We start from the raw sequence: 16,876 nt of genomic DNA, 5'->3' as shown, positions 1-16,876 counted from the left end.
TTGGCGACTAAATCCGGCCTATAGACATCCCCTTGGAGGGGCGTACGCTATGACGTGTCTTTCTCATTCCGAGCAAGTGTTGCCATGATACGGTGAATGCTGGAGTTTTTATTTTTTTGTAGTATATTGACCAATCTGTATAAGTGGGTATGCTTGGCTTGACAAGCGTGCGCAAGGGACGCTGGGCGGTCGCCGCGTGGCACGCACACACGAGCGCTCAGCATTTTCTTGGTATTTTTAAACTGCGGACAGGAAAAATTAGGATCTGTTAAACAGCTTCGCTGTTAAAAACAGAAAGGCGGATGGCCTTTTCTCACTTGAGAAAGACTATAGGCCAGTGAGATCAAGGGCCGTATTCTGTCCCTCCTTCACTCCATTTGCTCCCTCCACTCGGCTGAGGGGAGGATTTAGCAATACTTATGAATGTGGAAGTCGAGCGGAGGAAGCTCGAGTGGAGTACCATACCAGGGCAAATACCAGGGAAGGGACGTTTTATGGTAAGGGCATTCCCACACAAGGTGGTACGTGGTGCAGAATCTGGCAAGAACGGCAGTTGCAGGAGTATCTGGTGTGAGAGATGTGGTGTAAAATTGGGTTGTTAAAGTGCGTCTGGCTTTGGAGTCGGCGCCAACGGCGGGCGGCGTGAGCGCTAAGAGACGGGTGGAGTACACGTCACTTCGTTTTTTCGGTACTGTATTACCCTCCATCCATTTAGAGGAATGGGCAGATTGCTGCGACACGAGCGGTGAGATTTAGCGCCCCTCTAAACAGCTCCCCTTCTACGAGTAGGCGAGCGTCAACCATCGACGGGATCTGTTGCGTCCCCCTGAGGGAAAACCCACCGGTGGGAATGAAGCAGGAGGCGAAGCAGGCCCCGCTCACGAGCAGCTGCAGCGCCACGTTGCTCCAGCGGCGCCCGAAGTACTCCATGGTCCACCAGCCGACCACGGAGGCTGGGAACTCGACCAGGCCCAGCAGGAAGAAGTTCAGGAACTCGTTCACGCTCATGTTAGTCACGTTGATGTGCAGGCCGTAGTAGGCGCAGCTGTTGGCCACCCTGCGCCACGCCGTTGAGCCGCTTCAGTACGTTACAATAATAGTACCGTCCTGTCCACTGGCCGACGAACGACGTGGCGTAGACGATGGCGCTCGATTCGACACGTTTTTTGGCAAACATCAAGTCAAGTCGACTTTATTTTACATCCGGGCTGTATTTGTCTCCTCTCCCAAGGATTTTTTATGTCCATGCGACAAAACTACCAGCGGCCTCTGTGCGGCGGTGGAGAAAACCAGTAAGGCATATGCTGGCAGGCACCGGATTTAGCAAGATGGAAGTTAGGGAACGGGCCCGTATACGAAATTTCGACGGGACCTCCATGACAGACATTTCGGACCAAGCTGTGTGGTGTACGATAGACATACCATGGTTTGAGAACGGTTTGACGGAGATTGGGAACGTTGGAGATGCCGCGAAGCGTGAACGCGCAATGGACGTGTTGCTGCTTTCTTTTTTTTTTTTTTTTTACTCAGAAGGCTGATGTGGCAACGTTCGAAGCGTGCGGAACGGGCAAGAATTCCTCACTGCGCGGTATTCCGCGCCCGTCAACGACAAACCAACAGGTGTGCGAGGCTTATACATCTGTTCCGATCATCATCATTGGCAGGATGGAATGGTCTTGAATTTTAACAGTGGAGCGGTTTAGGCTTGAGATCCAGCCGTGCCGGACATCGCTCGAAGCTCGGCGCAGCAAAGTGGAGAGGAGGAAGAAGCTAGAGCAAGAAGTGTGAGGGGAAGTGGCGAGGAGGCAAGGAGCCGACGAGCAGGTGTGGGGAGTGCGCGTAAGGGCGCAGATGTTCCGGCGGGGAAGCGCGCGTCCGGGATTGGCCGCGCCAAGTGATGACGTACGCTCTGACGTGAACGTGTACTCCTATTTTGGAAAAACAGCGTGCGCTCTGCGGAATCAGTGTCCGATCTACTAATAAGATCGGCAGGCCTAAAAAAAGCCAAGTTAAATCTTGTGAAGACCAACAGCTGCGCTGTTTCTCAGTGTTCACATGTCAATTGAGAAGGTGGCCGAATTTTTTTTGTTGACGGCTAGGCGGATGTCATGGGGCAGAAGGCAACCGGTTAGTTAAATCAACCTTGGAATGGGGCTGCGGTTCCACTACACTCAATTGCTACTGGAGCTCTAAGCAGATTTTCGCAACCAGGAACCCATTTTCTCCCACACCATTGTCAAAATACCAGCCACGAACATACAGAATGTTCTTCCAAAATTTACCCCTCAAAATCTCCTTGTCAGCGAAGAGCGTTCGTCCGACCGGCTCTCCTCTTCTTTTTTGCGCTTGTCTGCCGTATAGAGAGTAAAATGTCTGTATTTAAGGGAAATCTTTGTAAAAAGAATTATGAGCTCTATTCATAGACGATGCAAAAATATGGTACAGAGGCAAACTTGGAGCGAAATGTGATGCAAAAAGGTATTAGAAAGAAGAAAAATAGAAGGTTTGAAGCGAGACCTCAGTAATTCTAAGAAGGCTTCAATTGTAAACAATGTTTGTAAAGCAGTGCGCGGCGAAGGATTGCAGCAATTGGCAGCGACTTTTTCAATTGTCCGATCGCTTACCAGCTGATTGTGATGATGAGGATGTTCCTCCGAATTCGAGCCTTCCGGAAAAGGTCGAGCATTGAAGATTCCGCAATTTTTTTCTCTTCTGATATCTTCTTCTGTACTTTCTTCGTATGAAATATGCAGAAAAGAGCAAACAGAGCAGAAATATCAACGCCTAGTTGGTCTCATTTTCTTAATCTTGTTCGCTAGACTACGATAGAGTTCGAGTGGAACAAAAGCAGACAAAATATTGCTTTGACAGCAATGTCATTCGCGGTCTGGGTTCTTTAGCCTAGCCCAATGAATAGTTGAGGTGATAGCTTTATGTGTCTCATCTGAAGGTTACCGTTAATGACCCTGTCGTCGACACGAGCGATGCAGAAACACAAGGAAGGCCAGATGCGAACCAAGACATTCCATCTGCGTATTAAATGAATAATGGTTTTGAAAGATAGCTAATTATTCATTAGTGATGGATAGTAGGATTAGTAAGGTAGATTCAGTTGGAATAAAATTGAATTAATAGTAATGATTAGGAAGGTGGGGTTAAGGTTTATTAACATGGATTCAGGAGGATTAAGGTGAATAAGATAAATTAACGTAGATTAGTACGAATCAAGATGAATTAAGGTGAATTGGGATGGATTAAAGGCGGCAAAATAGCCTGGCTGCTGTGTCACTGGGTGGACACGTATGTAAAAGGTACCCGTCAAATAGTACGCCGAGCTTCCGCTTTCGCGGGAAGTAAGCAGACCTAAGTGTCCGGAGAAATTTCTTCTACGCGGCTTGAACAGTACTGTAAACTGCGGCTTTCTGAGTATGAGAAGTAATGAAACGAATATTAGAGTTAAAGAATTGACTATGTAAATTCACAAGAGCTGGCAACAGCATGATTACAATATTAAAATGGCGTACTACATGTCTAAACAAATACCGCCCTCTTCCTCCATTTTAAATGGGAAACAAAGGCAGTCACGTGACGGGTTGCGAAATGACAGCGTATGTATGGCGATAATTAGGCGATAACGGGACAAAGCAACCGCTTGCTCTGGCTAAATATTCCTTTTTTTGATGACAGGTGGTGAGCTAAGCTACCCTTGGCGTCGGAGAGCAAGTAGTGATTTATTTATTTACACAAGCCTACCCACAACCTTAAAGGGGTGATGCAAACAAAATGCAAGTTTGGTTGATTCGATAGATTGCCTCGTTAGAATACCACTGACACCATTTTTAACGCAAACTTCACTCAAATAGGCTATATAATTAACAAAAAAGAAAATGGGCATGCGACAAACTAGCTCATTTCCCGCACTAGAACCTATGACGTATATCGGGCAGCTGTGCGATTGACTGAGGCCGGCAAAATTATACGCAGGCTAGACAGGGCTTATAAGCTTATAGAACGAGCTATATCGCTTAAGTGTAAAGCATATTTATTTCATAGCAGTAAGAATGGTTGGGTAAACAATGGAAGTTACGAAAGTACATATAAACACAGAAGCACCAGTGCGTACTGCTGTAGATACTGCGCGCACTATGCTTGTTATAGCTGCAGAGCAGTGCGGAGCTTTGGGGTTGTCTCAGACGACACTGGCCGATTGACGTAAGCGACATTGTCTTAAGTTACGCTGAGATGTTTCACTAAACGATTACTAACAACAGTAACAAAAACAAGTAAGGTTTGAATACGGTCAGAAACAAAGCGAGTGCGGGTAGCGGTACTGAATGGTATGGTGGCGTCATCTAGGGAGGACTGACTGTAAACAAGGCGTTTCGCAGTTCGTTGCTGACTAAACGCCGCACTAACGTTCGCTTGAACACCTGGTCTGGATACGTCATTGAAAACGACACGAAACACACGATTTAGCGGGAGAATCAAAAGTTTGGCTTATTGTTTAATTTCATAGTGAATAATGCATCATTTGCTGCCGTAAACGCGCTGATGGCACTACAAAACACAAAATGTTCGAATAAAACAAACGTATTTTGTCTGCATGGCCACTTTAAGGCAGCTGCCACTAATAAAGACGTTCTTCCCGCTAGTGCATAACAGGTCAGGCGCAAATGTATCCTCGGATCAGAGGAGGACAGGCGCACCTAAGGAATTTTATGCCCTGACGTAGCTGGGTCACTCATAGACCTGCGGAAAATCACAGGAAAATAGCAGGACAGACATCTAAGGAGGCAAATTAGGCTGCGTGTTTTTACACGCATTACAGTTTGCTTACAACGCATGTCCACGTCGTCCTTTCGGCGTCTCTTGTTAAAAGTTTTGCGCTTTACACGTTTGGAGTCGATATTGCAATGGGACAGTAAAATAGGGAGACAAAAATAACGTGCCTGCTCTGTCGACAGGGGGATGTGTATATTAAAGGTCGAATTACTACAGCTGCAACCGGAACCGCCACGTCGACAGAAGGCGTTAATAAGTATCGCCAGTCTTCCGCTTTCAAAGCACGTATAAGAAAATTTGGCGCGAGGAGAAAAATGGCCCACGTGGGCAAAAATTTGCGCCGTCGATCCGCGGACGCGGAGTGACTGAAGAACAGATAACGACAGAGCGCGTGCGGGGAGGGGTGACGTCAAGTCGAGCTGGCAGCGGTGGCGCTGCCTTCGCGCAGCTGCCGGCAGGTTGTTCGGGGAACGACGGCTCTGCAACACCGTAACCCCGCCTGGAACGCGCCCGTCGCCCACACTGTAAAGTGATTTACACCCTTTTTGTGTACAAATAATTCCCCGATACCCAATAAAAAACGAAATAGATACACGTTTTCAAAGGGTGCAATTACAATAAAACACCCGTTAAAATGGTGTATTCGTCTTTTTGCTAAGGTGTAAGGGTGTTATAAACGACAAAACACCCTAAAGGTTGTTTTGTTTTGCTAGGGTGTTTAGAGTGTTAGTTACAGACTGTGATTTACAATGTAAATCATGTTACAGTACAACATACCAGCGTGAATTGGAGTGTGCAGAGAGCTCAGCTACGAGTATGCACAAAAGAGAATGGAATGGGTATGACGATAACAAAATTTCCATACTGCTGGGCAACGAAAAGAGCGACAGGCAGCGACGCTAAAACGAGCGAACGTGACCTCTGAGGCGATTAGAATGCAAAGCACGGTTGGCATGGCGTGCGAAGGGTATGGGAGAAACGTTGTGTGGAGGGCTTCTAAAGGGCGAAACACTCGAGTGGGAAGAACGCGTCGGCTCGCTCGTCTTCCGCTTCCGGAACCATTTTGGTTTCCGGATGAACCTCGCATCGGCTGCTCCCGCGCGCATCCAACCTGCTCGGACGGACATGCGTCCCCCGCTTAGCCGGCGCAAGGTGCGCGCATTGGGCCGAGCATCAAGTTCGCAAAGAAGAGGGATGCGGTGCTGACGCATTCTCAAACTCATGAATACTTCATTAATTATGAATAGCGGAGCTATTTAAGGTTTAGTTCCACCGTGGAGCGTAACAGAAAACTCAGCCCATCTGTGCGCCGCCTCGCGTTGCCTAGCAACCTCCTGCTTTAGCTGCGCCTACCCAAGCCTAGTTTAGATACCGCTTACGAGATCGCGTAACATCACCTAATCCTAGTCAGGTCACCCAAATCCCGTAAAACCGTGAACGCCTCGCGTAACTTAGATACTGCTGGTATTACCACGGAACATCCCATGAGTCACGTGAGTGAAATCACTTTAGGTCACGTGACCGAAATCCCTTACATCACGTGAAGATAGCCAAGTGACATGCTACGCCCAAAATACCGCAACCGGCGCTTCATGTTACGAACCACACAAAGCTCAGGATTCGCAAAACACCGAAAGACAAAGCCCGTAAACACGCTAGATATCTGATTAGTTTGAGTCGCAAAACATCGTATCTTCCGCTCAGACGAGAATTGCTCGCTTCGTATCTTAGTCGCTTCATATCTTATCTTCCGCTTCGTATCTTATCGCTCTACGTGTAGCAGACAATGGGGAAATCAGAGGGGGTATAGGGCTCTAATTGCTGCCTCCAATGAGCAATAGAAACAGAAGAGCTGGCACTTACCACCAAATCTGAGGCCAAATCTTCCGGTTCCTCCACACCATTAGTCTTTGCGATTCGCTGGAGAATCGCCATTGTGTCTTTGATTCGATTTTGAGACAGAAGCCACCGCGGCGATTCAGGTATTAGTCTGAAAAGAACAAAACGAAATGCGGCCCGCGCACAAGACGAGTTCGGTATTCTTATAACACCGAGGAATTTTTACAGAGGAAGGTCCATGTTTAAGCCCTATCATAGCGTAAATGAAGGCAACTGGTGAAATAGAATTTTGAAAAATCAGCAAGTAAGAAACACACACAAAAAAAGCGGAAATGGCGAACCTTGTAACAGACTTTGCTTACGCAGAAATGCAGATCTGGCGGGAGTAACACCTGTAATCGTTATAATAGCGTAAATGCAGATAATTGGTCTGACAGAATTTGGAAAAGCCGAAAAATTTGGCTGTAAGGAACTCTCAAACTCTGGACAAGTGGTATAAAAATGATGTGCAGTTGTAGAAAATTCCCTAAATTTCTGCAGATGTCTCCACTTTCATTTCTTCATCTTTTGGCGCGAATCGCTTCGAAAGGTTTCGTAATGGCTACACCGTGATTGCGCCCCTTTCTTTCATTTGGTTTCTTCGTTCTTCGACGTGAAATACTCCAATAGGCAGTCTGGTGACACTTTACGGCCCAACTTCTGCAGAATCAGAGTTCTGCGTGGCCGGGGTGCATCTGCCCTGCTCACGTGCCCTCACGTTCACTTGTCACGTTTAGCTTTTTTTACACCCCAGGTACACGGTAAAACGACTTACCCCCTTTTTGTCTATAACCAACACCTTTACACTCTGCCAAAAAACGAAGAAAAACCCGCTTTCAATAGGTGTAATATAAGACACCGTTCAAAAGGGTGTATTCTTGTGTTCTTGGCAGGGTGTAAGTGTGCTATAAACAACAAAACTTCTTTGCAAGGTGTTTTCCTTATTTTTTTGCCAGGGAGTAAGGGTATTAGTTATAGAGAGCGAAAATTACCCTTAAGGTGTAAATCATTCTACAGTGACACTAAATAGAGAACTTACTGTCACACTGACCGCACCGCACCCTCCCCATCCCGTTATCGCAACCCCGCTGCTCACTACTCGACAATGCAGGTGCGCATACGTGGCCTTGCTGTGCTACTTCCGCACGTGCGATTACAGGTTGCTTTGCGGCCTGAATTCCCATAAAGTGACTTTACGGACCCAAGGTGGCGCAGCGAACGTGGCGGCTCGGGTAGCTGTCAGGCGACGTTCGCAAATGGGGCATGGGGTTAAAGGTGTTATAGGGGGGTGTGCAGATACCCGATAGCGATATCACACGGTAGTCAGGACTTGTCATATCACTAAACGTTAAAGCGATGTCACACATCGCAATCGAAATAATGCGGTGAAAAGCCTAGGTGAGGATTGGTAGGGGCAAACGGGCGCAATACTGCATATTCAGTACAATTTAGGGGCCGCTAGGTGCGAAGAAAGGCGCAATAGCAATAAACAAAAGAAGCCCCAAACCAAAGATCAATGAAGCATCCTATGCCAAGGTCATAGAAAACTTTTGCTGATGATGGTAGCTCTATTGAGTTTCAAAGAGATGCGATGTTCCAAGATGAGTTAACTGGGAAATACGTGGAATTTAATTCGTATCGCGGGCAGCCAGTCCGAGCCAATTTATGCCCTTCGGTGCTCACTTGTAGTAGAAAAGGTTGGGCACGGCGCACGCCGAGCAGATGAGGCCCAGCAGAATCCACGAGCGCGAGAGGTAGGCCACCAGAGGCAGGATGCACAGGCCCACGGTCCACGATACGCAGCACACGCCCAGCATCAGCGTCCGCTGCTTGGGGCCCACCAGCTCCAGCACTGCACGGGAGCATTAACCCCTCCAAACTGTGCCACCATCACCGCCAAGAATCTCAGCTGCCGTCCCGTTTCATGTCTACAGATCAACACGTACACGCACAAAAGCCTATTAAACGCTATCTACCCGGACCAGTTCCCCTCAAACAAATTCCCTCACTGCTCTGACAAATACGAATCTCTCTACCACATCAAGTGGGCCAGCCAATACATCCAATCTCCTCCTGCAATTTCCAGCCCGTGTCCGGAGCAATGAAGCGTTGTGCTGACCAGCTTGGGCCTGAACGACCAGCTTATGCTGATCACCAGGGCTCGAGCAACAGCGCAAACGTCTGGTGCCTTGGACTAGGGGCGCCACTACCTCAGGGAACAAGCTGTTGCTCTATAACAATAAAAGTTATTCCTCCTCCTCCCCCCGGCGCAGATCGAAGCAAACGTCCAGATTAATTGAGAGTTCATTCATCCCCGCCCTGTTACCATAGGAAAACTCAGCACTCGAAGTGCGTCGGAATTGAGGAAGGAACGTATTGCAATAGTAGTAGAAACTATTCCAAAAAGGGCGATCAAAGTATTATTGAGCATTTCTAAGTAATTTCGTTCGTTCATATGTTCATTTGTTCTCTCGCTCGCTCGTCAATTTGGTTCTTAGTTGATTCGTTCGTTACTTCGTCCATTAGTTGGTTCGTTCGTTTTTCGTCCACTGACGCTTGTTACGAATGGGCCAGCACCACAGTACTTCCCCGCATCACTCCTCGGCTGTGCGGCGAAGCCACTCGTGCTCCTTCGAAAACAGGCGCAATCATGTAGGCAACAAGTTGCGACAAAGCCTCGTCAGACGCTTCGCTCTCTGCGCATTCGGCGGCTGCCTGCACGGCTGAGTCCTCCTCTCTCCCCTCTCTCGGACTCAACGTGCCCGAGGCTATGAACAGCTTACGAACTCTGGAAAGAGTGTAGTGCGTGTTCCAGCCTGTTGGCGTTTGACCGTTATCGCTTTTGGGTATAAATAGAGCTGCCCAAGCGTTGTAAACCATTCCTGTTAGAGCAGCGAATCGATGTTGTCGCTCTGCTCGAGTCCTGTATTTTAACCTCGCCCGTCGGGGCATTGTTCTTTGGCTTCGGCTCACCTCACGCTATGAAGTAAACAGTTACGTTAGCCTACGGCTTCTGGACTTCTTCACGGCTGCAACAGCGGCTGGCCGCTCGCATCATACACGCTACCACTCGTATGTCGGAGGCCACGGAGCTTGGATCGGGTGCCCCCGCCCGGTCGCAACACGCTCTAGGTGTGCGAGTTAATTCACTCAGCAGAGACTAATGATTGGCAAAGAGATTGTGCTGTAGTGACGCAAAAATATCAAGACCTTCACAACGGAAGGCAGTGATCGAAGCACGCGTGTGAACCTAGAGGAGGAAGGGTGAGGGTGAAGTTTACGTAGTAGCACGACTTAAAACTGTTAGCTAGATAATAATTATAGTAATTTTCAGCAAAAGCAGGATAAAGAAGAAAAAAAAGACAACAACTAAATACTCACGAATGATGTAGGGCAGCTGAAAAATTTGAGGCATGACGCTGGCATTGACAAATCTGAGGAACGTAAAGGCGATGAAGTTGGTCACCAGGATGGAGGAGAGCCCGAACACAGTGGCCACGAACACCGTCACGATGAAGGCTGGTTTGCGGCCGATCCTGAAAACAAACAGCGTCCATGAGGTACTTGTCAATACACGAGCAGTCCGCTGTGGTTCAGTTGACCAACTTAGCTGGCTTGTTCAAGAGCTACTTTTGCGGGCATGGTCCGAAAAGAAAATTAGGCATAAGAATGGCAAGTTGGCCTAGTTGATCAGCGCTCAAGAAAAATGCTCTGAGAAGTACTCACGAAAAAGTTTATTCTAACCCGAAAACCTAATTTATGGTAACCAAGAAGTCTGCATAGTCGGTGTGATGAGGTGAGGACTGTTTAGCACTCCTTATGATGTAATGATTGCGAAAGTGCTGTGTCCGATCTGCGAACATGTTGCCTCAGAATTGTCATTATCTTTTTAGTTTTGCGTGTTCTTTCTTCTATCGGTAACTGTTACTCAATTCATATTCGCGTTCTCATCATCATCATAATCATCATCACCGTCATACTTAGGTCCACTGCCGTACAAATGCCTCTTCCAATGACCTCCACACGCTCCTGTCCTGCGTCGCCCCAGTGCATTCGTTGCTGAATTTCCGTATTTCGTCCCTTCGAGTTAGTGGCCGTCTCGATACTTGTAGTCCCGTCTATGGGTAGCGACTCTGTTTCCCGGGTGGTCCACGGGGTGTCATTTCGTCTCCCTGCATGGCCAGCCCTGTCCGTTTCATTTTAAGTGCGGAGCATTTTAGGGGCCCGACTTGTCGTCGTAGCTCGTCCGGGGTCACGGTTTCCACCCACCGTAGTAACGCGGCGTCAGTAACTCCGATGGGAATCAGCTTGAATAAAACGAACACAAAAGGAAGAGGGAGATAAACGACACACTGCTGTGTCCCTCTTCTTTTGTGTTCCTTTTGTTGTGTTTGTATCTCCCTCTTCCTTTTGTGTTCGTTTTATCCAAGCTGATTCCCATCCAAGATGTACCAACTAGCACAGACCAGAGCCAGTCAGTAGCTCGGCGTCACGTACCCAAACAGAGGCTTCGAAAAGATCCCCGCTTCCCCTGGTCGGTACCGAACCTGGTTCCCTCGCGTTACGAAGCCCATGTCAATCCCTTCGCGCTCCGTCATTGCCACAGAGGCCATTGCCACGTTGCTAGTCCGGAAATAAGTACACATTAATACTATAAAATAAGAAGAAGTCCTGAATTGAAGCATTAATTGACACAAAAGCATGAAAACTCAATCCAGTGTCTCTTTAGGACTATTTCAGCAACTGCGGCGCCATCTCTTGACTACTCTCAGTATCAACGCCAGGCTGATACTGAAACTAGTCAAGAGATGGCACCACGGCCCCTTTGGCCAATCTCTGCTCCACACTTGACAGCTTCCACGTTAAGTAGAACTGCTTTAATTTTTTCGGGTTCTCGTCGCGAAGCAAGGAGTACATTCAGCAGGAACGTAATATTCCACTCCCTCATTGCTGCTTCTGTAATTAGCATGCTCGACTGACTCATGTCGATTACTAAGTAAAAGTTTCTAACACACGCTTTGAAGTCTAATGTCACAACGCATTTACTAGATCCACCTTTAGTCCGCTACAGCCACCGAGCTGTGGAGGTGTTGGGAATATGAGTGCGCGTCTCGCATTCCGGACGCCTCTTGTTCTAATCCCGCCCAGACCAAAGTTTGCCCAATTTTCAACTCAGTTCTACTACCATGTTTTTTTTTCAGCCATAGCCTTTTTTTTTGCCACCAATCAGTCATTTTGTGCGCCGTCTATGGGCCTGGGACGCCAGGATTTCGATGGTAGGCATTACGAGGTGGCCAAAGCTACAGACAAACACCAGTTCACTAAATGTTTATGCAACGTTGAGGCTTCCTGTGCTTTTTTGCGCCTGTATACGGCACAGGATTGATTAGGCCGCACCACTGCTGCTTCACAGCATTGCACTGACGCCACTTTCATTCGTTCTTCTGGGTACGCCAGTAAAGGTTCGCGTTCCGGAAACTTTTCGGGCTTGGGACCATGCATGCGGCTTACTTGCGGTGGCCTTGCTATGACATCTGACTGAACAGTATTGCCTCACGCGGCGCACTGCAGAGGGACCTGTACGTCACATTATCATTTGCGTCAGGGGATTTCACAAGCAAAATTATAGCCTCCGCTATAAAACTGGCTATGGACCAGTGTGTGTCCCCTGGGCTCTGCACACAGCGAATCCCAACACAGCTTCCCATGAGCGGCTTCGGCTGTAAAAGACGTACTGCGACTTATTTACGAAGGCTTGCGGTGAATATGGTTTACTTCGAAGTTGTTAGTGCAGCTATAAGCGCCAAAAAGCGTTACACGCGTATTTTATGAAGCGGGTCGATTGTTTGTCAGGTGTCTTTGAGAAACTGCGCGTAGCGCCAAGTTTAAGTTTTCAAGGACGTGGTGGCCATGTCATGGGTTGTGTGCACGACACTTGGAGCTTATCGAACTAGTTCGGGCCATCTCCCGAGAGATCGGAAGAGGTCAGTCGCAGTAACAGCGTCGTTTGGAATTAGGCTGTGAATCTGCAATGCCGTCCAAGTCAGCTCTATGCGGGGATTTTTTATATGAAATGCTTCCTTTTCATGTGTGTGTGTGTGTGTGTGTGTGTGTGTGTGTGTGTGTGTGTGTGTGTGTGTGTGTGTGTGTGTGTGTGTGTGTGCGCGTGTGTGTGTGTGAGAGGGAGAGAGAGAGAGAGAGAGAGAGAGAGAGAGAGAGAGAGAGAGAGAGAGAGAGAGAGAGAGAGAGAGAGAGGGAGTTAAGGAGGGAGGGAGAGATTACTTTTAGTGCACAGTACTACTTATAAGCTGTATATATGTTTAACTGCTTAAGTAACCCAGGCTGAACGCTGGCTTTCATCCAGTCTTCTTCTAGTGTGTTCATGTAAAGGTTATGGTTTGCTTTCAGCTCTTTCAATCATAAGCCACCGACAGCCCCAGAAAAAAAACATCCCCCTCGCGAGGGGCACGATCAAATGCAGAGCATTTCCGGGGGCGCACGACGTTAAGTAGTTTGCGTTACGTTAATGTTGTTGCACTTGTTGCTGTTGGTTGTTGTATTATTAAATGAGGAGACGTAATTACGTGGTCACGTGACATCATTTATTAGCAGGTGGGTATGATTATTATTCGTCTCTTCTCTTCTCTCTCTTTTCTTCTCTGGCTGTTGTTGTTGCGTCGTCGACGTCTACATGCCTCTGGTTGAGTTAGTCCCCCCATTCGAAGGAGTCGATGGGAGACGTTATTGTTGAAGTTGTTCTTGTTCTTGCTGCTGCTGTATCAGCAGCTTCTTGACGTAGTTTGAATGAGTCAAGGATATAAGGCGCGTTCGTAGCCCTCCGTTCTGTGTCGGCTTTGTGGCGCAGTGGGTAGAGCACCATGTACCTTGCGTTCCGCCCGCAGGGTCATGGGATCGAAACCAGGCACCGCTAAGTATTATTTTTTTATATAGTGTAGGGGGAGGGGTGAGTCAAGGATATAAGGCGCGTTCGTAGCCCTCCATAGCGTGTCGGCCTTGTGGCGCAGTGGGTAGATCACCATGTACCTTGCGTTCCGCCCGCAGGGTCGTGGGATCGAAACCAGGCGCCGGTAAGTATTATTTTTTTTTAAATGCAGAGCCTTTCTTTAACCCACGATGTAACCCGTTCTAGTTGTCCATGGTAGTCGGCACCCCTCCCCCTACACTATATAAAAAAAATAATACTTACCGGCGCCTGGTTTCGATCCCACGACCCTGCGGGCGGAACGCAAGGTACATGGTGATCTACCCACTGCGCCACAAAGCCGACACAGAATGGAGGGCTACGAACGCGCCTTCTATCCTTGACTCATTCAAACTACGCCAAGAAGCTACTGATACAACGTATTCACTACCTGTGGGCGGAACGCGAGGTACATGGTGCTCTTCTCACTGCGCCACAATAATCATACCCACCTGCTAATAAATGATGTCACGTGACCACGTAATTACGTCTCCTCATTTAACTACAATACAACAACCAACAGCAACAAGTGCAACAACATTAACGTAACGCAAACTACTTAACGTCGTGCGCTCTCGGAAATGCTCTGCATTTGATCGTGCCCCTCGCGAGGGGGATGTTTAGTTTCCTGCCGCAGCAAGAACCAGGCGGCCTCCTGCGCAGTCTGTGGCGCATACCCACTTGGGGGATTGGCCAGGATCGTTTCACTTACTACATGCCGGTTACGGCAGGGTTTGACTCGAACAATCCTGCCATTCTTTGTCGGCGTACTTGATTTTTTTATATAGTGTAGGGGGAGGGGTGCGCACTACGATGGACAACTAGAACGGGTGACATCGTGAGTTAAAGAAATGCTCTGCATTTAAAAGTTGTTTTAAAAGCCTTTCCTTTTTTGACAAAAAAGAACCTGGCCACAGACGGCGGATCGCACGTCGTTGACGAGGGTAAACGATGTTGGAAAAGGTGGAGTACGTTGCGATGGCACACTCACCTGTCGGACAGCATGCCCAGGAGGACGGTCCCGATGGCGCTTCCGACGCTGCTCAGCGTGAACACGAGGCTTGGAAGATGGGCCCGGTCGCACACCAGGTTCCACTGGAGGACGAAAATTAGGGCACATATTCCTCCGCCGTGAAAGCACCTCCCTTCGGTTCTCGTACTCGCCACTCAACGATATTGCGTAGGAGTGCATCCAGGGGAAATTATATATCAGGAATGTGACGCAGCCCTTTGTAGTGAGAACCATTAGTTCGTACTTCGTGAAGTCCCTCCACCATAACTTAGTCGCACTAGATACTGGGGATCAAGATCATGCCCTTGAGGGCGGCCGCCCCGTTCGTCACAAGAGGCAGCGGTGGACGAGTTGACACTGGGGCTGCGGAATTATGGCACCTCTTCATACTACGTAGAGGACTCTTCCTACAGAGGGGTTGTAACGCCCCTCGAACAGGCCGAAGCTTCCGCTGTACAGATAAGTATACCTATGCATAAGAGGGGCAACTGGGCGTCTTCACACACGAATATTTTCCATGTAACCTACATTTTGTTATGTTCACATCGATGCAAGAAGGGCAACTACATAGCCACATGTCCGCCCATCCTACCTGCGTGGATGCCGTGCTCTCGTAGTTGGTGGTGTCGTACGCGAACTCCGTGCACGACACTTTCTCCAGGTCTTGTACACTGTAGCGGGTGTCGTTACTGTCCCCCGCGGCCCCCGCCAGTAGTGCGCGCGCGACGGTAGCGTTGATAGCGTCCAGCGCGTACGTACTGCACTCGCCGTCGGTCACCAGCAGCGGACGCAGTGGAGTCGGGTCCTCACTCAGGTTGAAGGCGAGCGCCAAGTCCGGGAGTACGCACGAGTGCTTGGGCACGGAGAGCATGAAGATCTGGTTCATGAAGTAGCCCGGCATGAGCAGGGACGCCGGCGCCAGGTAGCCCCACACGAGTAGCCGCTGGAAGCGACCGTAGCCGCCCACTTTCTCGAGCACGTCCTCGAACTCCATCGCTCGACTTCGCGGGCCGAGTTTCCCCCGTCTCTGGACGACAATTCTGCGGACATCGGTGTTGTAGCAAGGCAGGTTACAGTTCTCAGAGTGGTGGTAACGCTCACGAAATGCTGCCGTTCAAGTGACAGGCCGGATCGTATGTTAGCGGAAAGTAATTACGTGGCGTACCCACTTTTAAACGTTATGCACTGTTTAGAACGAGAAATGGTTCAGCGCACGTGGGGTTCGCCGCTTCCACGGCCATAAAAGAAACCAATCCGCGCTGTTGATAAACGTCGTAGACGGTTGGAATAGCGCCTCAAAATAGGACGGAGACGATAGTTTAGTAATTATCTTCAAAGAGGCTACTTAAGCTACAAGTATAAAACTACTACCGCACATCCCCCTTGACATGAATTCGCCCCCCTCCACCTTGGTTCTTCTAAATTTAAACACGGTACATCATTTCATTCTTCAAAGGCAGGCTGTAACTTAGCGTACAGCGCTGTCGACCGCTTCTACAGACGCACTTTCGGGCCTCGCTTGGCGTTATCATGGTCCCCCTAAGCGAAAGGTGGCGGAGTTGCTGTGAGGCGATGTCACAATCAAGTTATTAAACATAGCGCAGCGGGACTGGGGTTGGGGGTTGCTAGCATTACCAAAAAATAAAATAAAATGAATGTATTATGCGTTACCTGCCACTAAAAGGGACGCTTTACAGTCGTACGTTACTTCCACATGAAATTAATGTGTTACCGTCACCATCACACATGCACGCACAGAAAAGAATAGAAACGCAAATTCATTTGTGGTTACTCGCTTTGTTTTGCGCACTAAATGCACTAGAAAAGTTACAATTAGCGGCATTACACTTTATAACGACATCATAAGGACATTATAACCGTAAGATGCTTCACGACCGTTTCGCTTGCTCATTACCTAGGGAAAAAGAAAATAAGGCAAGGGAAGGAGTATGCTGCCTGTCAGTACTCGTATTCTTGTGACGGGAGATTCAAATAAAGCGTGGCTGGGCCCCAAATGGAAATGGCGGCATAAACACGGGAGTTGTGAAATATGCGCGGACAATTAAAAATGAATACAATTAGGGGAGGAAATTTTCCACACGTCTTTTTAAATGCATCAGCCTATTGTAGGATCTTACACAAGGAATCCGCAGTGCTTACTTAATGGTAAAAGTGCGGTAATTTCGGTCTCCACAGTTTGTCGAGGTAAAAAAAGAAGTTTT

General features: G+C 48.4%; 2 protein-coding genes across 2 annotated transcripts in view; one reads left to right on the top strand and one right to left on the bottom strand.

Moving 5' to 3' along the window:
- LOC144152472 (solute carrier family 2, facilitated glucose transporter member 8-like) overlaps positions 1-16,876 on the top strand; it is a 285,436-nt gene that overhangs the window by 112,347 nt on the left and 156,213 nt on the right. The gene's annotated exons all lie outside the window — the stretch shown is intronic.
- Positions 1-16,876, bottom strand: part of LOC144152351 (uncharacterized) — a 72,201-nt gene that overhangs the window by 13,777 nt on the left and 41,548 nt on the right. Inside the window, 7 exon segments of the mRNA XM_077683619.1 lie at positions 843-1,057; positions 2,625-2,734; positions 6,646-6,772; positions 8,344-8,512; positions 10,042-10,196; positions 14,634-14,737; positions 15,247-15,681. Coding sequence (XP_077539745.1) covers positions 843-1,057; positions 2,625-2,734; positions 6,646-6,772; positions 8,344-8,512; positions 10,042-10,196; positions 14,634-14,737; positions 15,247-15,681 — 1,315 coding nt within the window.

The sequence above is a fragment of the Haemaphysalis longicornis genome, unplaced genomic scaffold (assembly GCF_048455015.1).
Source record: "Haemaphysalis longicornis isolate Haplotype H1 unplaced genomic scaffold, Haemaphysalis longicornis Haplotype H1 scaffold_9, whole genome shotgun sequence".
Classification (NCBI taxonomy): Eukaryota; Metazoa; Arthropoda; class Arachnida; order Ixodida; family Ixodidae; genus Haemaphysalis; species Haemaphysalis longicornis.
The sequence above is the reverse complement of the archived record's forward strand: the minus strand, read 5'-3'. Positions and strand labels throughout refer to the sequence as shown.